The sequence below is a fragment of the Haliotis rubra genome, unplaced genomic scaffold, assembly GCF_003918875.1.
Source record: "Haliotis rubra isolate DU_JTF1 unplaced genomic scaffold, ASM391887v1 Scf104, whole genome shotgun sequence".
NCBI classification, from domain to species: domain Eukaryota; kingdom Metazoa; phylum Mollusca; class Gastropoda; order Lepetellida; family Haliotidae; genus Haliotis; species Haliotis rubra.
The window spans coordinates 2024942-2050206 of record NW_025764937.1 but is presented as its reverse complement, the minus strand read 5'-3'; the positions used below and the strand labels follow the sequence as shown (position 1 = coordinate 2050206).

General features: G+C 40.3%; 1 protein-coding gene across 2 annotated transcripts; it reads right to left on the bottom strand.

Moving 5' to 3' along the window:
- Positions 1–2806: 2806 nt before the first annotated feature.
- LOC124274348 (probable assembly chaperone of rpl4) lies at positions 2807–17623 on the bottom strand. Of its 2 annotated transcripts, XM_046709715.1 has the most exons (11): positions 17496–17623; positions 15547–15656; positions 13725–13871; positions 12303–12455; positions 9948–10048; positions 8944–9067; positions 8064–8165; positions 7235–7303; positions 5472–5612; positions 4766–4841; positions 2807–2981 (listed from the first exon to the last, which is right to left on the bottom strand). In XM_046709715.1, exons 1-11 carry the CDS (start codon positions 17536–17538, stop codon positions 2890–2892), a joined length of 1158 nt encoding a protein of 385 aa, XP_046565671.1. In that variant the 5' UTR covers positions 17539–17623; the 3' UTR covers positions 2807–2889. The 2 variants fall into 2 exon arrangements, with proteins under 2 accessions (XP_046565671.1, XP_046565677.1); XM_046709721.1 differs by lacking the exon at positions 15547–15656 and having other exon boundaries at positions 17496–17600.
- Positions 17624–25265: the final 7642 nt, after the last annotated feature.

Here is a 25265-nt window from a genome sequence, read left to right as displayed (position 1 = left end):
TCTCAGATTTGTGAGCAGCAAGGTCGCAATACTACACACTAGTGGTGGTCCGATTAATTGAAATTATCGAAGATTGGTCGCAGTGACTAAACGACCAAGCAATCGATCATGTTTTCTCATAATCGAACACAATTCTAGAACACTTGTTTTCATTAACAGAATTTTTCACTAGGTTGGTTTTGTCTGTTACATTTCATAAGCACTACAAGCTCGTTCCAAGTCATGATTGAATTTATCTTAAAGACTCTAAGAAATTTATGTTCCTCCATACTAGTCATCCTTTAAAGATGTGAAACTTTGCCAATAAAACCCCAAAGAACTACATGTTTTTTTCCTTATGTTTTTGTGCATTAACACATTTCATAAATGACGCTAACCAATTATTTTCGATGATTGATCGGTTGTAATGAACCAATCATCAATTATGAGACTTTAACCAATTCCCAGCACTACTACACACCTCTCAACAGCCAGATGGTGATAGGATATATACCGCAATTATAATGAACAGCAAGGTCTAAGTGGGATACCATATTTATCTCACTTATATTGAATAGAGTCTCACAAAGAGAATGGAGCACATGATGATACAGCAGCTAGCTACAGAACCTGGACAGCGGTCTGGGTCTGTGGTTTGCCACCATACAAAACATGATACTTGGAATGTGTTCCAACTGGGTTCCTCTTGAAGATCTTAGTTATAATTGTTTCAGCAACCCATGCTTTTTACAAGAGACAATTGTACCTGATGGGCTGGCCAGACTCACTGACTATGTTGATAAATGTCACTGCACAGATCAATGCTCAAGACGGCAATCATGGGATATTAAAAGTTGATACGTATACAATGCCTTCCGGTAATTCTGCGCACCTAAGCACATCGATCGCAACACGGCAACTAATGTCTCTTATTTTTTGTGGTTTACGTGACTAAATATGCTGGTATGCATCATATTTACCTAGAAATATAAGTTTTATTGACGACTATAAGATTCTAACGTTGCATTATGCCATACGGTTGACCTTACCGGCGTTCTGACGGCATCCGTTAATACTGCGCAGCAACTGATGCGCATGACATCCAGCTGGAGATCCGAAGTATGGAAGCGTATTTGGACCAGATTATTTTCAAAAATCACTTCATCAATGTAAGGAAGAGTGTTTCATATTAAATCCAGTTATGAATAATAAAGAAAAAGGTTTTAAAGTCTGAAAAAAACGAATTTTCATAAAACTGTCAATTTATCTGTCAATTATGTTATTTATTTACCTTAAGTGATTAAAAGCCAGTCCCTTCTAGAAATGTCCCGATATCAAGCGTAAATGTGGTAGCAGACGATTTTACCTTCGATACGGAAGTACGCTGTTGCAGCTGCGCAGAATTACCAGACCCGCTTGTATACATATAATATTGCTGAGTGTGATGCTATAAAACTAAAGACAATAACAACAAAAACAAACACAAGCCTTTTAATAGTTTTAACACAACTGGTTAAACAGTTTGACATTTGGTTTAGACGTTCTTCATAACATCAGGACCCTTAAACAAACTGGCATCAAACAAACACATTTAATAGAATCAGGTTGATTCAAAACGTTTTCGGCTAAGACAGTAATGCCCCGCCTGAATCTGAAGTACAGTACACTCTCAGCCCAACCAAAGTAGCTGCACCCTACAGAGTGGACTGGACACACTGCAGGCCTCTCTGTACTGTAGTTCTGTAACTACCCATTGTGTCACAGGAACGTGTGAGATAAGCTCAGTTTTTACCACTTTCATAAAACCAGCAGGTATGGTGCCAGCAAACTGGGAATGGTAACACAATCATGGGAGACATAACACAGGAGACTGACAACCCATGACCAAAGAGAATGATAACCCATTATTATCGATAATGACAGAACTTCAAGGGCAAGACTTTGACTAAAAGTAAACAAATCATTGTCAGCCCATGACTCATAGCTGTGATGAGTGAGTACTGGTGAGTGAGTGAGTGAGTTTGGTGTTATGTTGCTTTAAGCAATATTCTAGCAACAACATTTTGCGTGTGTGTGCCATATGTGTATGCGCATGTACGTGTGTGCCAGAAATGGGCTTCACACATTGTACCCATATGGGGAATCGAAACTGGACCTTTAGTGTGATGAGCGAACGCAAAACCACATGGTTACCGCACCTCCCTGTGATACTTGAACTGACTCCTGTCTCACTAGAGGGACTAGTCATTCACATGACACTGTCCTCAGACCAATCTCACCATCCCCAACCATCATGACTATCCCTCACTGCCTGTAGTCGTGGCTTAAGTGTATTTACAGAGAAATGAAGAAAGTATGTAAGCTATATAGTACATTTCATTGCTAAAAATCAACAGCTTATGAAACAAAGCCAGACAGATAATAGGTGAGGTGAAATTGGGCTTAACGTCGTGCTTGAGAAACTTTCGCTCATATGACGACGTGCATGCGTGTGTATGTGTATGTGCGGCTGCTTGTACTAGCCCAGACAGCTGGTTTTATAGTGCTAGCCCACTGAGATACCATGCCGCAGTGACGCATGAATACCCCACTCAGACACATTATACTGACTCCGAGCCGACCAGTCCTTGTTGCAGGGACCAACAAGTACCATATTTTAACGTCTTTTGGTATGACGCGGCCGGGGATCGAACCCGCGACCTTCCGCTCTCCGGGCGGACGCTCTAACCACTACACCACGGAGGCGGTCAGACAGACAATAAAGTGTCCAATACAGACTGCCGTGCAGGTAATCTTGGTTGGGAAACATACAAGCACACAGGACAGATTTTTATTTTTGGCATTTTAATTATATTGACTGCTTTCACCACAATTCTGACAGAACAAAATGGAATAAACTGGCATTGAAGTCTAGTGTTCCATAGCCTCGCCCTCGTCATCAGTGCTGTCTGGTTCAATGTCCTTGTCACCATTCTGGGCATCATCATCGTCATCACCTTTACCTATACAAGGAAAAATATGGATTCAATGCCTGGTGTTCATAGATTTATACCTCACACAGTCTTGGTGCCAGATTCATACCTCGCATTTGGTGTCATCGATGAATTCTCTTTCAACCCTAGCTGTACTGACATGTACATTGGACCAATCAAGCATCAGCTATTTTTGTACCTACTTGATTTGAACATTTTAATCTCAACTAGAAAACCACCACCAGAAAATAACTCTTAATCCATGTAGGGTTTAGATCTCACGGTGCTCAGAAATGCATGAACCATAACGTCTTTATTTCACACATTTGGTTATATTCACTTCTAGACACAGTCATGTTGCTCCTAATGCAATAAAGAACTTAGACTGACTGACTGAGTTTGGTTTTATGCCGCTTTTAGCAATATTCCAGCAACATCACGGCGGGGACACCAGAAATGGGCTTGACGCATTGTACCCATGTGGGGATTCGAACCCGGACCTTTGGCGTGACGAGCCAACGCTTTAACCACTAGGCTACCCCACCGCCCCAAGAACTTAGAAGTCTTGGCCCTGATTGGCTGATTAAATAGTCCACCTCACACAACCAGCTATGGATCTTTCCAGATCTTCATGAAGAGTAGTATCGTGTCAAGTACAAGAGTCATCAGAAGATGACATATCCCCCCGGCCCCCACATATTTGAAAGAACAAATCATCTGACAATTACTTTAAGTCCAGCTTGACTTTTTTAAACTAAGTCCAAATCGTTTCCATGGAAATCATGAGAAATATAAATGCCAAAAATCTGTAAATAGCAAAAGGCATCACTTCAAGATCTCTCATATATCTGCCAAGTTCTGCTGAAAGATATTGAACGGTTTTCAAGTTGTGCTCCGGAAACGAAGCCCACCCCTCGCGTTTGGGACTAAGTCCAAAACGTTTCCATGGAAACCGAGAAAAATATAAATGACAAAAATCTGTAAACAGCAAAAGGCACCACCTTAGGTTCTGTTTGATATATTTACCCATTTTTGTTGAAAAATAGTGAACGGTTTTTGAGTTATGCTCTGGAAACAAAATGATTACGGACGGACGAGGCATCGACTATATCCCCCAACTTTACATGCTGGGGGGGATAAAAAGCTCTGATTTTGATGCGATTGGTGAAATACACACCTAAACTTCGCTCAAATTGCCATGTTAAGATTAATTACATGAATAATAACTACAATTACACATCTGAATAAAAATCAAAGTCCATAGTATATCTAAACTTTCCATGGACACAAACTCCCATATATTGTCCAATCAAGCCACCAGACTGAAATCATCTTCCAAAGCATCCCTAGGCAGTTTTGGCAGGGTGCAACACCTTGCCCTCTATATTTGGTGCCCTTCTTTTTAATACAATAATTAATATCAACACTCGGTGGTTTTTAGGTTTTGTTTTATGTTGAAGTGAAATAACTGTGCTGTTTGAGCCTTTAAGAATCATATCCATGTAGAACTTAACATAATACTTGGATATCTGTCATTGCATGGCTCTTTTTGGAATACAATTACACCTTTTGGAATTCTGTCTCCCTGCCCTTTTTGGATCCTGGAGGAAACATTAATAGCAAATAGATTTTTTTAGAAATTGTTGAGATAACTGTGTAAGAGTCATAACTGATTCATAGAACCTTTCTCCATCTGTCTTAAACAGATGAGAATAAAACTGACAATAAGATCAAGTTTCAAGACAAGTAAAGCTAAGTTAGGCATCTGTCAAGTGGAAGGAAGCTGAGCAACCAGTTTGGCAATTTTAGCTCACCTGGCCCAATCTCTTCCAATAAATCTGTGATATGCTTCAACAGATCAGCATCCTCGTACTTCACCTTGGCATACACCTGTAACCATGGTAACACAAGCGTGAGTGAGTGAATGTTTCTTTAGTCCAAGTCACAATATGCCGCCATACAGGAGCAGTCTCAATAAATTTGTGTCAGGCAAAGTGAATTAAATGAAAGACCATACCTCTGTAAAACATTTATTATCAACAATATTAGTGGGTGAGTTTAGTTTTATGCCAATTTAAGCAATATTTCAGCAATATCAGCTGGGGACCCAGAAATGGGCTTCACACATTGTACCCATGTGGGTAATCGAACATGGGTCTTCGGTGTGACGAGCAAATGCTTTCACTACTAGGCTATCCACCGCCCCTCAATAGTATTAAATTGATAATGTAATGATATATTGAAAATGTTGTCCATAGTGTTCCCGAGAACTTGTGAAAGGACCTGTGAGTTAATTTGGAAAGTACCTTATCAACTGACTGACTGAGTTTAGTTTTACGCCGCTTTTAGCAATATTCCAGCAACATCACGGCAGGGGACACCAGAAATGGGCTTCACACATTGTACCCATGTGGGGATTCAAACCCGGGTCTTCGGCGTGACGAGCCAACACTTTAACCACTAGGCTACCCCACCGCCCCACCTTATCAACACTAATCCAGACAACTAGGGCTTGCTTACCTTATTGGCCTTGTTGAGATAGTACCTGGCATTCTCCCTGAAGTCTTGCCCCTGCAGGTAGTTGGCCCAGCCCAGCATGTACCACACGGGGGGCACCTCGTCATCTTCGTCCAGCAGCGACTCCAGCACCTCACAGGCCAGCTACGGGGTAACGGTAGTGTTAGTCACATCACAAATTACAGCTGTCATCAGGCACACTACACACTGACTAAGCCCATGCTTTGTTTGTCCAGTCCATGTCAGTCAGCTAGACAGGCCAATGTTGAGACCCGTGAAGATACCGGACAAAATTTGTCTTCAGTAACACATACTTGTCATAAGAGACATTGTATCCCAGTTGTGTAGATCGATGCTTGTGCTATCGATCACTGGATTGTCTGGTTCAGACTCAATTATTTACAGGCCGCTGCCATATAGTTCGAATATTGCTGAGCGCAACGTTAAACAACAAGTGTTTGCCACTAATATGGCAATGTCCCCCGCCGCTAAAGAATGAAATATTCATAACATATTTCCTACTTTCTATTGTTTGGTCCATACAAGAAATGACTGGTGTCTGTGTAATCCCCCAATGTAGGCTGTCGACATAATTGAAGACATTGGGTACAACAGTTCATGAAATATCGCGTTAACAAGAGTTTGAGAAGTGGTCAAAGTGTTATGGTGACCTTGAAAATAAGGTCAAGGTCACCAAAATCGACTTGTGTCTGTGTAATCCCCAGATGCAGGCTGTCACCAAATTTGAAGACATTGGGTACTACAGTTCAGGAGATATCGCGTTAACAAGAATCGGAACGTACATACGTACGGATGCTGCTGAATACATAGTACCCCGTTCTGCGTTGCGGTGGGGGACAACAGACCAACCAACCTAGCCAACCTGATTGTGGAGTTTTTAAGCGACTACACATATTTGTGATGCTAGCTCCATCCCTCTTCTGCTGGGTTGGCCCAAGATTGTACAGTTTATCTATATTTGATACTGCATTGTCTCAAGATCCTACTCAAACTCTTTCGAATAACTTCACAGGATCAATCCTGCATTATGCCAGTAATTAGCAGTCTCACAGCACTTGCTGTTGAGCATATACCCAATGGTAGTGGCAGCAATATGAGTGTCCATTAGAACGACATATACAAGTGTCATCATTGAAATATTGCCGAGTGTTCGTTTATTCCAGTTATAACACACTGGTCTTGACCAGACCATCACGTGACTGACATCATAAGCATCAATCTACGCCATTGGCATATGATGATATGCACTGCCATTGACCAGATCTTTTTACAGGTGTTTAATATCTCCAGTTTCAATTAATACCCTGGATAAAAGGTATTCTAAATCTTCTAAATTCTTGTATCATTAAACTTCAAATAGCTGTCCTTTTAAGCAAGTGAAATTCTGTGATAATTTAGACATCCTAGTGAGTTTACACCGCTTTTAGCAATATTCCAGCAATATCACAGCAGGACACATTGTACCCATGTGGGGAATCAAACCCGGGTCTCTGGCTTGACAAGCGAGCGCTTTAACCATTAAGCTACCCCATCACCCCTGGACATCATAGCAGTGATAGTGACAACAATTACAAAGCTAAGGCAGCAAACCTGCCCAGCTAATCTTCAAACAGAACTGAAGTATAGCATCCTGTATGAGTGAGTGTGTTCATGCTTGGTTCACATGAATCACTGAATGACCTACCTCAAACTCCTCCACCTCAATCAGAATCTTCCCTGTTGACATGAATCACTGAATGACCTACCTCAAACTCCTCCACCTCAATCAGAATCTTCCCTGAAGCTACTCGGGCATCGAAGGTCAGTGAAACAGTCTGGAAACAGAAGTTAACATTGTTATATAACTATTTGCTAAACCCTGTGGTGAGTGAGTGAGTGAGTGAGTGAGTGAGTGAGTGGGAGTGAGTGAGTGAGTGAGTGAGTGAGTGAGAGTGAGTGAGTGAGTGAGTGAGTGACTGAGTGAGTGACTGAGTGAGTGAGTGTGAGTGAGAGAGAGAGAGAGAGAGAGAGAGAGTACTCTTTACCCCTTCCATCTCCAATCAAGCTATATACCAGGTGTGTATGAGCAAAGCTGTGATTGAAAGCATCAGCAATAAACAATGTCATTAAGATCAGATCTCACAAGTCATTATTGCTGAACAAAGACCTCAGGACATCCTGCTTAAGGTCATGTCAGAACAACCTTCAAAAACACTGACGGACAAATGGAATGATTAACAGGAAGTTGATATTAGCCAATCAAAACCAGCATTCTGGAGCTGGACAGCCCAAATTTAAAAATGGCGACTTCCATATCACACGACACTTTGAAAAATATACATGCAAATTTTGAAAAATGAACAAACGTAAATTGTTGACCATCTTATACATGTGTGCGACTGAATGGCAGTATCCAGGCAATTGAACATTACATCCATTTTGCAAAGAATCAGTCGCACAGTCATAAATGTCATTCAATTTGAGGTTTCATGGTCAGAAAACACATTACACCGGTCACTTTCTTCATATGTCATGTAACAATCTCAATGGTCAAGCAGGTTTTTCATCATAGTCCTTTTCATTACTGAGTCTCACCTCAACGGGGTCAAATTCTTCATCAGGTACATCTCCTTTATCCATCGCTTGCACCTTTGGTAACCATAGTGACACACTCTTCTTTATATCTTCTCTGGCTTCCTAGACACAAGAGAATAATTCTTATAATGCTGATACTAGCTGTGAAATATGAATTACTTTCAATGATGTCTCATCTCTTTCATATTTATATTTTTTACTATCAAACACACAAATGTATTCAACTTCAGTCAAGTTAGTCACAAGCTAACTTTGAAATTGTATTCACTTATTTCATTGACTATTTTTAAACTGATTTCTTAAAGCAAATTCCCCATGAAATATACTCTGATAAAACCTATTGTTCATGTTGCACAATTGCTAGTTTCAAATATGACAAGAGAATGCTTAACATAGATGATATACAACTGACTGAGTTTGGTTTTACGCTGCTTTTAGCAATATTCCAGCAACATCACGGCGGGGGACACCAGAAATGGGCTTCACACATTGTGCCCATGTGGGGATTCAAACCCCGGGTTTTCGATATACAAACATAATGAGGTTTGTGAGTATTTAATACATCTACAACACAGTTGTTTAATGAACCTAATTAATAGTGAGTGAGTGAGTTTAGTTTTACGCCGCACTCAGCAATATTCCAGCTAAATGACGGCGGTCTGTAAATAATCGAGTCTGGACCAGACAATCCAGTGATCAACAGCATGAGCATCGATCTGCACAATTGGGAACCGATGACATATGGCAACCAAGTCAGCGAGCCTGACCACCCGATCCCGTTAGTCGCCTCTTGCGACAAGCATGGGTTACTGAAGGCACATTCTAACCCGGACCTTCACGGGTCGAACCTAATTAATAAATAACATAACAATAAACTGACGTCTTTCTTGTCTTTAGACAACATGAAGCTGGCCCTCAGCTGGTATGCTTCAGGGTTTTCTCCGTCTGTCTCGATAGCCTTCTCCACATTCTCTTTACACTTGTTTTCAGCATCTTCATCAAAACTGAAAAAGGCATAAACACAGACCGAGTGGATAAATGAAAAATCTAACCTGTCCTGGAAGAACACTGAAAGAAATTAGCTAATGTTTGTTGCTCACTTTGGTGTGTGAGTGAGTAAGTTTAGTTTTATGACACACTCAGCCATATTCATGCAATATGGCGATGGTCTGTAAATATATAGTCTGGACCAGACAATCCAGTGATCAACATCATGAGAATTGATATATGCAATTGGGATACGATAACATGTGTCAACCAAGTCAGCGAGCCTGACAACCTGACCCCTTTAATCGACTCTTGCGACAAGCATGGGTTGCTGAAGAACAATTCTAACCCAGATCTTCACGGGTCTTAAGCTAAAGCATAAGATAAGAGTATATCACATGCATTAATACCGACACATAACAATCCATACCAAGATGACACACATGATAGTATTTTCAAAACTCTTTACAAAAAATACATGGGTCATGTAATCAAAGTAAGGATGAAATATTACAGTACAACATTCCACATCTTTCTCTGCAGCCAGGCCCCTTGACATTAAACATTAGAGAATCTATTACTGGTCTTGACATCAAGTATAGTGAGTGAGTGAGTTTAGTTTTACGCCGCACTCAGCAATATTCCAGCTATGTGGTGGCGGTCTGTAAATAATCGAGTCTGGACCAGGCAATCCAGTGATCAACTGCAGGAGCATCGATCTGCACAATTGGGAACCGATGACATGTGTCAACCAAGACAGCGAGCCTGACCACCCGATCCCGTTAATCGCCTCTTACGACAAGCATGGGTTACTGAAGGCCAATATTCTAACCCAGACCTTCACGAGTCAAACGTCAAGTATAGGGATAAGAAGGAGTTTGTCTTGCCAGTACGTACCATGAGTCTGTCATGTATATCTCTGCAATGGAGCAGAAGGCGTTGGAGATGTCTCTGTCGGTGATCGGGGCTTCATCAGCTCCACGGCACGCTGCTGCAACCTGATGACAGCACGAGACAGTTGTAAAAATATGTTTGAGGATCTTTGGCTGGTCACTGTTAAAACAACATATTCATGTAAATGAGCAACACAACAACGCTGATATATGAACAAGAAATACAGACCCTTGATAAATGACGAACGTTTCACAATTGCTTGGTATTTTCTGAATCATGTTAATGGTCTTCATCTTAAGAATTATTGACGAGGTGGATATAACTACAAATTATCAAATGAGTGTTGTACACATTGTTGAACATAAAAAAACAAACAACATCAGCAATTTCAATACCCCCTAAAAATATATCAAACAATCTAGGAATCAAGAATATTTGGGGGGAGATATTTTTATGAACATGTGCTCAGTATTCACAATAAGTACACTTTGCCATTATGTTCATGATTCCTACTTATAACATATTTTATTTTCGTTCAGGATACTATGTACTAACACATTACAAGATGGAACAATATGAAAATAAAAGGAAATGGCATCAAGGTATTCTGCTGATAGCAAAAAGCAGACAAACACATACATGCTAAGACTGATGATGTTTTCTTAAGCAGAAACATCGCAGTCACAATACAAGTAGACCAAATCCAAACAAGCTGGAACGGAAAGACAAATGAGTGAATGCTGTTAAGAGTAGTGTTGGGAATTGGTTTATTTCTGATAATTGATGATTGGTTCATTACAACCAATCAATCATCGAAAATAATTGGTTAGCGTCATTTATCAAAATGTCCTGTTTATGTTTTTTAATCCACAAAGAATAAAAACAGATGTGTAGTTCTTTTGGTTTATTCACATTTTAAAAGGATGTCTAGTAAGTTAGGAACATAAATTTGCTGGAGTATTTAAGATAAATTCAAATATGACTTGGAACGAGCCTGTATGTAGTGTTTATGAAATGTAACAGACAAAACCAACCTTGTGAAAAATATTGTTAATGCAAGCAAGTGTTCCAAAGTTGTTTGTGTTCGATTATGAGAAAACATGATCGATTGCTTGGTCGTTTAGTCATTGCGACCAATCTTCGATTATTTCAATTAACCGGACCACCACTAGTTCAAAGCCATATTCAAGCCATGTCACAGTTGTCTGTAAATACTTGAGATGGTCCAAGCAAACCAGTGATTGTAAATATGAACAATCAGTGTGTGCCACTCATATGGCAATGTCCCCCGCCGCTAAAGAATGGAATATTTAAAACAAATTTACTACTTTTTTGTGGGGGTCACATACAACATGCCTGAAATGACTGGTGTCTGAATAATCACCCAATGTTGGCTGTCGACATAATTAAAGACATTGGGCGCAATGTTTTATGAGATATCGCGTTAACAAGAGTTTGAAAAGTGGTCGAATTGTTGTCGTGACCTTGAAATTAAGGTCAAGGTCACCAAAATCGACTGGTATCAGTGTAATTCCCCAATGTAGGCTGTCACCAAATTTGAAGACATTGGGTACAACATTTCATGAGATATTGCGTTAACAAAAATCGGGACGTACATACGGACACGACTGAATACAAAGTCCCCCGTTCCCCGTTGCGGTGGGGGACAACATTTCATGCAATCTGGGTATGATCATGATGACATGGTGACAAGAGATCCACCTTGTCACCAACACTATCCACACAGGTGACCAGCAATGTGGTGCTGGGTGTGACGTCAGACGATCCACCTTGTCACTAACACTATCCACACTGGTGACCAGCAATGTGGTGCTGGGTGTGACGTCAGACGATCCACCTTGTCACTAACACTATCCACACAGGTGACCAGCAATGTGGTGCTGGGTGTGATCAGATAATCCACCTAGTCACTAACACTATCCACACGCCAGCAATGTGGTGCTGGGTGTGACGTCAGACGATCCACCTTGTCACTAACACTATCCACACAGGTGACCAGCAATGTGGTGCTGGGTGTGACGTCAGACGATCCACCTTGTCACTAACACTATCCACACTGGTGACCAGCAATGTGGTGCTGGGTGTGACGTCAAACGATCCACCTTGTCACTAACACTATCCACACAGGTTACCATCCACACAGGTTACCAGCAATGTGGTGCTGGGTGTGACGTCAGACGATCCACCTTGTCACCACAAATTGGTCTGAATGCAGACTTCCCTCTTGCTGTAACATGGCTACTGCTTGACCTAATGGTAACAACAGTGACTACAATGCAGAGCGTCAATTTGGAGAAAGGCAGTGCATGCACCAAGTACTGACAATGTTGGTCTCACCTCCTTAGCCTCCCTCTCCCCCTTCTCCTTGACCATTAGCTCGATGCCCTTCTGGAAGCATTGCACGGCCATGGCCCCCTCCATCAGCTGGCCCAGGTACATGTACTTGGTGTGACCCTCCTCCGGACTGACCTCCACTGCTCGCCCAAAACACTGGAACAAGGATGGGAGTGAACGTTTTACAACAGGTGCTTGCAGATTACAACTGCATCAGTCAGTGAACAGACATACAAGGTGATGAACCATTAACTGACCCCCCTCCAGAATCACTGTAACCACAGAAACACTCGAGTGAGTGAGTGAGTGAGTGAGTGAGTGAGTGAGTGAGTGAGTGAGTGAGTTTACTTTTTCGCCACACTCAGCAATATTCCAGCTCTATGGCTCAGTCTGTAAAAACTTGAGTCTGGACCAGATAATCCAGTGATCAACATCATGAGCATCGATCTACACAGAACAAAGGAAGAACATGGTGCTTGTATAGACATTACGGCATGACCTATGAATATGTGAACTGTTTCGACCTATAACTGTAAGTTGTAACCGCTTATCTTAATTTGAAACTAATTTGGTCTTACAATCTTATTAGATAAGCTACAATCTAGTTCTTGGAATTTCTAGAACTGTGAAATGAAAACGGGTTTCAGTTAACATTCAAGATTATTGCACGTTAAAATATGGTTCTTGTCGGTCCCTGCCTGCCTGACTGGTTGTCTCAGTGTCAGTATAATGTGTCTGAGTGGGGTACTCATGCTTAACTGCGGCATGGTATCTCAGTGAGCTAGCACTATAAAACCAGCGTAAGTCTGGGCTAGTACAACTACAAGCAGCCACACATAGACACGCATGATGCACGTCGTCATATGAACGAAATATTCTTAGGTGCGACATTAACCCAATTTCAACCTCACTTCAAGATTATTGCACTGTGGAAGCACATGTGAGTGTGTCAGTGTTGGTATTAGAGTGAGTGAGTGCGTGCATGAGTGCGTGCGTGAGCGTGTGGGTGGGAGGGTTTAGCTGAGTAAGTGAATGAGTGAGTGAGGGCAATGTCCGAGTGAGAGGGTTACTTTTATCAAATACCACTTTGAACAGAACATAAGCTAGGCCATGGTGTGTAATCTTGATGTTAGATGAAGACAGGAAGTGACTCCAGGCTTTTATCAGTTTGGTGAAATCCATGAGCAGAGGTTATGTTGTAGACAAAGCTCGCAACTCTTATACTGGAATCACCTATAAATCCTGCACACCCAAGGGAAGCAACTCTTATACTGGAATCACCGATCCTATAAATCCTGCACACCCAAGGGAAGCAACTCTTATACTGGAATCACTGATCCTATAAATCCTGCACACCCAAGGGAAGCAACTCTTGTCAAACGTGTGACCCAGTACAGATGACGCCAGATGTCTCCCAGTACATACCTGTTTGGCGCCATCAGTGTTGCCGACCTCCAGTAGCAGTGTCCCGACTGTCTCCAAGGCACGGATGTGATCGGGTTCCAGTTCCAAGGCTCGTTGGCAGAACTTCTGGGCCATTTCAAACTCAAACCTGTCAATGCAGTCTTCCGCCTGTCAATTGACATTAAGTATCATGTTAATTGAACACCTTCACTGTGACGCTGGGTTTTCTAAAAGGGTTTCTAGGCAGTGAAAGGGTTTCGTTTTACATTTTTATAAATGATCTACATAATCTAGGGGGCAGTGAAATTGTAATGTGATCAGTTTTACATTTGCATAATCAAAAGTCAATTGAATCTTAACATAAACATAATCATGGATGAATAAAAAAAATGAACCTAATACTGTTTTCCAAATTAAAATGGGGTGGTCGATGTTTGTTAAAGAGACATTTACAAATGATGCTTTCTTTTGAGAAGCCATTGCTGGAAAAAATCTTACTTCCAAGTCAAGCAGTCAATGAAAGTAAAAATTCCCGAGAATTTATAAAGAATGTGCAGATTTAGCAGCGTTGACCAACCAGAGGGCATGCTTCAACCACATCCCCGTTTTGTGCGGATATATCGTCAGCCATTTGTGTCAAGATCGTTTAGTTGGAGTCAAAATCGGGTTTCAATCGACTTGCAGAAATAACAATAAAGAATTGGTAGGTGTCATGAGTGGTCCTCGATAGGCCAATCATCCATGATTATGTTTCCATTAAGTTTTAATTGATTGCATGGTAGCGTAGCGAACGGCAAAGCAGTCGGTGGGGTGCACCGAAGTGTCTGGCCTTGTCATGATGTATTGTACTGTGAAACATTTTGAGTTCGGGGTCATCTCAAAAACAATATTTTTTTAATAATTAATCCTCGCAAAGACACGAGGGCCTGTGAGTGAACCCACTATTTAGGCAGGGTGAGTAAAATGGTAAAGTTGCCCATCACCATGACCACACATTTGCAGCTACTCTGCAAAAGTCTTTCTTGATCGCTATGTGACAGCCAAGCAGACCAGTAAAACATGTCATCAATAAAACTATACCTTTAATAAAAATTTGTCCATGACGCTTGTTCACTGTCTATCAGGGATTCAAATGGATTTATTCAGAGGCTGATATTTGTTTTCGTGCAATTCAAAAAAAAATTCTAAATGTTGAACTTAATTCCAGTGTTTTTTCCATTTTCGTCTGCCAAGGGCACATAGTTGAAATTCTAGTACTTTTGTTGGGTTGAGTCCCATCTGGGATTCGAACCCAAACCCTCATACCTAATCGCCAGCACACAAAGTCAGCCACCTCAGCCACGGGATGGGACACAACCCAACAAAAGTAAAAGAATTTGTACTCTGCTCAGCAAGTGTAATCTCCAAATATATCATTGTTACAACCTGTTCAGCTCGACCTGATCAAGTGAATACTAATGCATAAAGTGACCGTGTCAAAACTGGTTGGGTCTATTATTGTGAAGGGGTGCATCTTTGTCAGTTGATTGTCAATATGTCCCAACAGCCGAGACAAAGTCGCTTTTTGACATCTCAGTGTCGAGAAATCGCCAGCAATGTCCTAACTTTCTTTAAACTTAAAAAAGAAGCTAAAGATGGTTTAATGTTTCAGATCCGAGCTTTTATGCAGTGAGCAGCAACATTAATAACATTCTCTGCTCCCCTATTTAATGAAGTTAACTCGACCTGCCATTTGTGCCATTTAACCTCGCGGGTCATGCATATGTAGAGTAGCTCAGGTCAAGCTGAACAAGCTGTACATTTGAAGACTTTGTAAATGGCGTTGTGTATTCATAAAGATCACCTTGTCCAGGAGCTGGTCAACAGAATAGTTCTGTTTTCCCTTCAGTTTGGATCTGTTTTCATCTTGTTTCGCTTCCTGTGCCGCCTCTCTCAGAGCCCTTTTCCTCTCCACTGCAAAACAACATCACCGTGGTCATACCTCTCAGACAGATTCCAATTGGTCAGATAATGGATACCTTACTTCCTCAAATGCCAGGTACTCTTTATGTATAGAATTCTCACCATTATTATCTTAGCAACACAACACTGGTGGTTTGAAAGCACCCGGAAGAAATATGCCCCTGGACACTTAATTGTTGAAATACTGTACAATGCTAAATAGTGTTAAATTTGCAAATCCGAATTCGCAACTAACAGTAAGGGTAATCTGAAAGGGGTAACCAACCCCAATAATATTTTAGAACATTTGATTGGCATGGTTTACCAAACCTTAAACAACTAAATGAACATATGATAACCAAATCATCAGAACATTGGTAGAAAATAAGCTAACAGCTGATGGATACTTCCTGGTTAGTTCACAAGAACAGACACTGGGTAATCCTTATTTCTACTTATAAACATTGTCCATATGTGAGCAAAATATGCATCAAAATGCAAATATTTCCAAATCATCATCATTACATACACACCTATCCAGATATAGGTGTATTTCATCTGTAAACCTAATTATATTGACACTTCACTTTGACAAATTCACCGTGTAGAGACAACAGTGGTTAAACAATCAAAATCAAGGTATAATCAGTTAAACCTTTGATGGATGTTGCTATCAAGTCAACTGACCATTCCACACTGGCATGTGCATACTACATAACCATATCAAAGTCTTCTATTTAATAATTACTCCACTTGCGGACCACTGATAACTACATAAATTGTGATAACATTAAATAAACAATGTTAGAAGCAGGGGTGAATGTTGGTTATTGAGTTTTGCATAGTCTTTGTGAGGTAATAGGACTTATACTTGGAATAAAGCCATTAACTGAGAAACAAGCAAAGGAAATCAAATGCAGTGGTGTAGGTTTTATACCAGAAAACATGGATAACAAATGGAAAAGTAATTGTTGTATTATATGCAATTTGCCTGAAAAAAGGCTTGTCCAATGTTGCAAAAATAGTCCGCAAAAATATGTACACATGCTGTATGCTTATAAAAGACAAATTTGCAATATGAAAGATTTAGCAAACATCATGCAAATGCTAGGATTCAAGAGAGTGAGTATGGTTTTACGCTGCTTTTAACAATATTCCAGCAACATCATGGCAGGGGACACCAGAAATGGGCTTCACACATTGTACCCATATGGGGAATTGGAACTCAGGTCTTTGGCGTGATGAATGAACACTTTAACCACAAGACTGCCTCACCGCCCCTCGAGGATTTCCCTCTCATTGTCAACAAAGTTGAACCAATGTCCAGTTTGTCAAGTCACTTGGATAAAATAGTGCTGGCTAGACCACTGAGAGTTGGACAAATGTTGGATGGTTTCTTCCCTTTAACTTAATGCATGGGTATCACTATTATGATAAGAGTTGGGGTGACCACAAATAGTCATAAGAAACTAGTAGACATGGCTGACAAGAGTCACACAAACAGATGGAGACAGTACCAAGTAGTTGCGCATAGTAAACACTGTTTAAAACGGACAGTCTGCAAAGTAATGGAAATAACGGAAAATGGTGGTGATGGTGGTCGTGATGATCAGCTGTTAACACGTCTCTGGTATGAGCAACTACAATGAAGCAACTGCCACATTTAATCTTGGCTCCGGTGTGCGAAACTAATGTTGAAGAATGAAGTAAGTATGGGCATTGCACGAATTCAGAGGGTGTTGCAATTTTTTCGGTAATGTCACCCATCAGATAAAGCTGTTATCCTGAAAACCAAGATTGACACATGTCAGTCATAACGACAAGCATTGAAGTAGGAACACATGTATTTACCAAGGGATGAACCTGGCTTTTTCTTGAATTTATTCTTTGGCATCTTTAATATCCAGCCAGAACCTCTATTCCATATGAGAACACATGGACGTGACACATTGACATTTCCCTAAAACTATTTACAAGTATGTTTTCGTCCAGATATAGGTTTTGTGAAAAATATCTTTATCATTGTATATAAATTCATATTTAATTTGAAATGGTTAAATGTGTAAATCTTGCGCTATATTATGAGATCTAGACAACTTTTTATGCTAATTTAATTTGCTTCTGGGGCCTAAATTTAAGTATACTACTGGTTATATCGATATATAGATTAAGGGGAAGTTACTCGGGTATGGTATCATCTCTAACTCCTAACAGCAGAAATCCGACTCTCAAAGCGAACACGATGAAAACACAGTGATGAGGAGCTTAGCTATCAACACCAAGTTGACTTCCGTCTGTCGCTTATTTTTGACCCCTACTTTTACTTTCTGTTTACGGATTGCCACACCACACAAGGTATATATATATATACACGTATTAGACAACTCTGCCAAACCGGAAAAGCACATATGAATATTTGTGTTGTCAAGTTTCTGAAGTATACACGGCAGACACTGTTGCTCAGACCAGAGACCATATACCGGTATATGGTCTCTGCTCAGACGTAAGCCAAGGACCCTTACTGAGGGATAAGAGTAAGACACACACGTACCGTGTCTGAGAATACCGAACAGACGTACATCGACGTAGTTGGTAGAGTGCGCCATTATAACTGCTCTTCCTTGTTCGAACTTGACATGTTGCAAATGTGAGACTTCATTTTATTTTCACATCTAAGAGGCGACTAACGGGATCGGGTGGTCAGGCTCGCTGGCTTGGTTGACACATGCCATCGGCTCCCAATTGCGCAGGTCGATGCTCATGCTGTTTATCACTGGCTTGTGTGGTCCAGACTCGATTATTTACAGACCGCCGCCATATAGCTGAGTGGGGCGTAAAACTAAATTCACTCATTGTTTTCACATCCTAATCATGCTTAACATGCTGAGAGCAGAGACCATATAATATTATATGGTCTCTGCTGAGAGGGGATTATGTTGTCCAGCTTGTAGACCGAGTTTTCATTAAAATTAAAATTCCCATCAAACTGGAATTGACATTTCCCCATTTATGTCAATGTATATTTAAGTAATAACTAGTTTAATGACATGTAGACTCATTCATGTTGCTGTGATAACAATAAAGAGAAATATTTCTCTGCTGTATCAAGGTTACGCGAGTGTATATAATTTTATTGCATTGATTGCAATTAAATGTGTACAGAATTAAAAACAACAACATCTGAATTAAAGAAAATAGAGAAAATTTAAAAAATCTTTGTTGAATACAATGATATTTTTGTCTAGAGGCTTTTAGTTCAGAAACTTTTATAAATCCCTGAGGTGAATAACATGATGGTGAGAAATGTCTGCGTCTTGACTACATCTCAGACTAACTTCAACTCATAAAACATTGTATTAATTCAATACACCAGCTACTTCTTTGAGTGTGAGATTGTGATCGTCGTAAGTATGATGATGAATTTCCCTTTTTTCCAAAACACATTTTCTTGTAGTTGTAATATTAATTTCAGTTAATTAAATTTCCCTACTTAATCCACACACCCTTAAGCGTGAATTATTATAGCAGCGTAAATGCTTCTCCAGGTTCATATTTCATTGATAATCTCCCTTGTTTATCATGTTCATGATAGAATGTTAAATTAGATCTTGGAATATAGAGATTCCATTTTCTGGGAACACTTCACCGGCAGAAAGTTTCATTACATAGGTAGCATTTATAAGGTTTCTAAACATACATCACCATGATCACAGTGCTTCACATACATATATTTGTGAAGAAAATGAGGTACAATGTTTTGAAATGGTTGCTTTCAGGTTTGATGGCAAATGAGAGAACCCCAGAAGATCAAGCATATTTTGATTTGTTGGCGAAGTACAAACAAGAGGAGGAAGAAGAAGAGAAGGCTGCTGAAGGTAATGGGCACTATATTCACAAAAAAAGTTCTGATGATAGAGAAGCTGTTAAGGTTGTTAAATGTTCATATTATTTTTGGATACATCTTCTTGTCATATGACCAGTCTGTTATGCAGTGGGAAAGACATTGTGATTAAAGTATTAGGAAGAGAGAACTTTAATGAATTGACACTAAATCGCAGTAACGTAATTTCATACTATTTTCTAGCTCAGTTTGAAAAAGATCTTGAGCAAGCTCTGGCCTTGAGTCTCAGTGAAGAAGCACTACACTCACTCACACAGCCTGGTGGCACCGGAACAGTCACAGATGGTCCAGATGTAAGTACTAGAGGTGACTATTGAGTGGGAAAGAACTATTGCGATAGCGATAGTCTATGGAAAAATACTATTGCGATAGTGATAGTCTATTGCGACCAACCATTGCAATATTGTTGCAAAACAAAGTGAATGAATCTGTATTTTGCGCTGCACATTTATCAACGGAACTCAATCACTAAGCTATCGATAGTCATACATACTATCGATAGTTTTTCGTTTCTGCCATCGATTAATTGCTATCGGAGACTCAACAATTGCAATCCAACGATAGTTCGATGCATTGTTACAGCACTAGTAAGTACCACACGTCATGTATTCTTCCCATGGAGTTGAGAACTTACATCACACTGAAGTCACATTAAATTGCTTTTTTTAGCACATATAGACTGTCTGTTAGGCTAAAACAATAAATAATCTTGGTTCTCATTCACCACTACATCTTTGTTTTCTTTTCCTTTTTGGAACGAAGAGTGAGTAAATGTTGCTTTTAGCCACATCAGCAGTCTTCAGCTATTCCTGACAAGAAGAAAGAGGCATAGTTTGCTTCTTGACAATGAAAATCTTGCAATACAGTCATCCCTCGCAATAACGCTCTTCGCGATACCGCGGATTCGGTTAAACCGCGGGGTAATCCGTGGCTCCCATAAAAAAAAGTTGCCCAGTGATCACACATATTCACGTGATCGAAAATAGCACATCAACAAATCCGCTGTTGAGATCTGGTTAATCACGTAGTAAACTAGTGAAATTCAGTGCGGATTGCAATTAACAGAGTTTATCGTATATATCCATGTTTTTTTCAGATGCTTAAAACATGCAGGGTCTTTTTCAATAATAATTGATGAACAGCGAAACACCGTAATAACTTTATCATAAAGACATGTCGATTATCAGCCGAGTACTTACAACGTTTGCTATGATGCAACACACCGCGTAATTGCGCGGGTATACACCGCCATCCGAGAATGTATGATGTCAGAAAACACATTTTATTTGATTAAATTCAATCCCATTTTCATTCATTAAAACTGTTTACAATAACAACGGAGAAACCGTGAGTGAAATGGCATTACCTCATTCCATACAACACCCGCTTACCACATTCGTGAGGGTCCGTTTTTCGCGCCTACTGTGATAGCACCAATTTCACATTTTTCTCAGCAATCACGAACAGATTACAGCCTTGTCATCCAGCCTTGACCCCAACACCCGCGTTATTGACTCGTTGAAGTCATATTTGACAATTAATTGCTAACATTTTGTTTTTTACAATCAAAGTGGCACGTACCGCGGGAAGTCAGCGGTGACTTGTCAAACTGTTTCCTACGTAAAATGTATCCAGCCAGGTAACCCAAAGTGGTTAGCAATACTTATTATTATGTTAAATATGTTCGTAGAAAACATGCATTATACTTATACGATAGCAATATATAAGATCTCTGTTAGAATAACTGCTTGACATATCAATTATTCTGATAATGGAATAGAAATTCTTGGATGTTATATTTTCGGATCGTTTTTAAATGAATCACCGGTACATTGGACCAAAACATCGATGTGTGCCCAGCTGATTGCTATTTCCGGCTTAGTTGAATAACAGGTAGCATGACAGGAACAACAATTGAATTATCATGTCTTGTGGTGTTTGATTGCAAGTTTCATGTACATACATCTATTTTTTATTTACAAAGTTATTGTTTTTTTCACCTCCAACAATACGATATAGTTTTGACTGGGCACAATACACGAAATAGCAGTTTTGTTATGTCCATGGAAAATACGATTTTACTTGGCCTTTGTTCCGCGTTATGTAATCGTTACTTATAACGCGGGTGGTCATCCATGGACCCCAAGACCCGCGTTATGGCGAGGGATGCCTGTACCATGAATAACAAGATCCAGCTGAGCATGCAGTTATTTCCCTTTGCTTGGCACACCTTCCCTATGCTTCTCTTGTTAAGGTTGTATCAGTTTGATAGATTACCTGTCTGTTCTCTATGAAAATATGAAATGAGAATTTACACTTCTTTGGTATTTACTGATCTGTTCACAGTGTACCCCGCAGTATTAATAGAACCAAGGTATTTTGCCTTCTGTTCGGATTTCGTAATGCAATAAAAAGAATTGGTATTTTCGGTTTTCGTAACATCATTTTATTAGCATTTTTCAACCTTTTCTAAAATGACTAGAAATCGAACCATTTTGTCAAAATCTATGCATTTCTGTAAGGTTTAGCTCTTGGTGTCATTTTTCTGCATTATGATCATATCTCATATACTGAACCGAAACAGACCGAACCAATGGCTGTGTACCGCAATAGGTACTGTACTGTGGTAATAATAATAATAATAATAAAGTAGAGATTTATATAGCGCCTTTATCCAGGACTCTGCTCAAAGGCGCTCAGTCATATGCTCTCGAGAAGAGAAGAAGAAGTTTCCCAGAGTCTCAGTGGATTGCAGATCTTCAGGGAGCTTGTTCCAGAGGTCAGCACCACCCTTGGAGAATGACCGATCTCCATATGTTGCTGTTCGTGTTACTGGCACAGTGACAGTCAAGCCTGATGTCAATCTTAAGGCTCCACTTGGTCTGTATGGCTTGATGAGCTCCTGGATGTAGCTTGGTGCTAACCCTTGGAGTGCCTTGAATACCAAAACCAGGACTTTGAACTGTATCCGTTCATTCATTGGCAGCAAGTGCAGACCTTTTAGTACTGGGGTGATGCTGTCGATTCCCGGGTACCCATGATCATTCTTGCAGCAGTGTTCTGTATCCGCTGCAGTTTGACCAACTGAGTCTTGGTTATGCCATACATTAGGCTATTGCAGTAGTCCAGCTGGGAGATGACAAAAGCTTGGACTAGTGTCTTGACTGCCTCCTCAGTCAGATACTTTCGGATTTGGCTTATGTTCCTGACATGGCCTTTGAAATTCATGGCAGAATCAAAAACAATCCCTAGGTTTCTTGCAGAATCACTTGTACAATACTGCAGTTGGCAATAGTCAGTCGTTGGTGTGACAAGGCTTGAGATTTTGCTGTTCTCGGTGTAATAATGAATAGTTCTGTCTTTAGTTTTCATCCAGCACCTGATGCCATCGATGCATGTCACTGAACGTACTGTTCACACTTGATTTCACCGAAATTGATGTAAAGGATACTGCATAATATCTGAAAAATATATGTTAATTTGTTACTGTTGTAACTGCAGAACACAATCTATGTTAGATGGTTTGATAAAAGGACTAACTTGCATATTCCAGTACACATTTATTGACATGCTGTTTCTATTTTTGTTGTTCCTGTTTTGCTTTTGGCTTACAAAAATGTCTTTGTATTGTGAAAAAAAAAATCAAAGCTCATTGTATACATGTATTCTGTGTACACTGGTGGTAAAGATTGTACCCTGTTATATTATACTACTCACACTTTGCTAAGGATCACAAAAATTCACAACTTTACTTAAATGTAGATTTATGATTTGAAATTGTATCCATTTCAAACTGGATAAATAATAATATGGCAACCCCTCTTTAGACAAACAGTCACTTTAATCTAGCCCTGTGCACTTGATACATGAGTAACCACAAAAATTGTTTACATGGCACCAATCAACCATTTTGCAAATCATGGAATGAGTCATTGACAAGTACACAACACATGTCAATGGCAGGTATGGGTTCCACAAGACTAAATGACATACTGAAACCTAGGATCCATGCCTACAATAAGCTTAGATATTTAAACCAAATTTGACCCCACATCATAGTTTTCTGTTGAATCCACGATTTGATCCTTTGCAAAGTGTGAATAGTATAAATATATTTGATGTTAAAAGCAATATATGTATTATTTTATATTTTCAGATACGTTTTGTAAGCATTGTATTATAGTAAGATAGTGCTAGTAAAATAAAAATTAATAATGTATATTAAAATGGATCCTCAAAGCTGGCTATGAAAACATGCGCATCTGCAGTTTGACTGTTTGGTAAGCTCTCATATATTTTTATACTTTAGAGAGTATACTCTGGATAAGATAAGATAAATATTGACTGAGGTTGAGTTCTGTTGACACCTAGTTGACTGTATACTTGCTTTGCAAATATTTTAATCAACCAAATCATAAAATGACTGAGTGAGTGAGTTTAGTTTTACGCCACACTTTGCAATATTCCAGCTATATGGTGGCGGTCTGTAAATAATCGAGTCTGGACCAGATAAGCCAGTGATCAACAGCATGAGCATCGATCTGCGCATTTGGGAACCGATGACATTTGTCAACCAAGTCAGCGAGCCTGACTACCCGATCCCGTTAGTCGCCTCTTAGGACAAGCATGGGTTGCTGAGATTTACTCTTGGTATCTGGAATAATAATTATACAAATTAGTGAGGAAATATTTAAATATTTTTCCTTATCCTGACTCATGCTTAATTGCTTGTCTTCTTCTTCTTGCGAACATAGTGGAACACTTGTATCTCCCTATTGAAGCTCCCTTCAATGTAAAATCACTAATCACTACTCACCAAGAGTTGTCCCTCCTTCCGTTTTTGAGGGAACTGGCGCCACCGTTCCCCCACATGCTTCACTCTCTCCTTCTTCGCCCAGTGAGCAGGTTGTGAGAGCGCCTGTGTCTCCTTACGGCACTATATCCTTTGATTATTTAGTTAGTTACCTCTATAAGTTCTTTATAGAGGTTTAGCTAGTATCCTTCATCAATATGTTTTGATATTTATTCGTATTTACAACTGTTTATTCACGGTGTATTCCGTGTTTGTTCAGTAGTTTACGTTCATGAAAATCTGTTCCGTATGTAAGTTACGTTTCTCTGCTGCTGACCCGCACCTAATATGCCCTAGTTGCACAGTACCATGTTCTTTCAGCTCACGCTGCAATTGTTGCAAGCATTTATCAACTTGTGAATTTAATAAATATTTACTTTGCGTCCTGAGGCGTGCCGCAGATAGGTCGCGCAGGATTGATCCAGTCATGGACAATACAGCTGAGACCCTCACCAGTCAACTGCTGTCGGACGACCCCCTACCGTCTGGTGTTCCGCTGGAGTTTCCCTCGGAGGAGAGGCGTGGGACGAAGTCCGCCACCTCCAAGAAGAGACCTGCATCTCCAGTCATCCCGTCGTCACAGTCCAAGACTCGGAAGTCGTCTACCACCCAGTGCAGACTTCACACCCCCAGGGCAGCGTCCGCCACCAAGGGGAAGTCAGCGCAGACTACTAGAACTTTCTCGGCCGAGATTGTTCCAATCGCAGAACAGGGCCCGATCATCATCCCAGAGGTGCATCACAAGAAACGACCGGTCTCAGCTACGGTGACATCAGCGCAGATCCAATCTCAACCCGATGTATCAACGCTGACAACAGATGATCGTCCCGTGGGCCCCCTCACCATCAACGCAGAAAGGGCAGCGCTG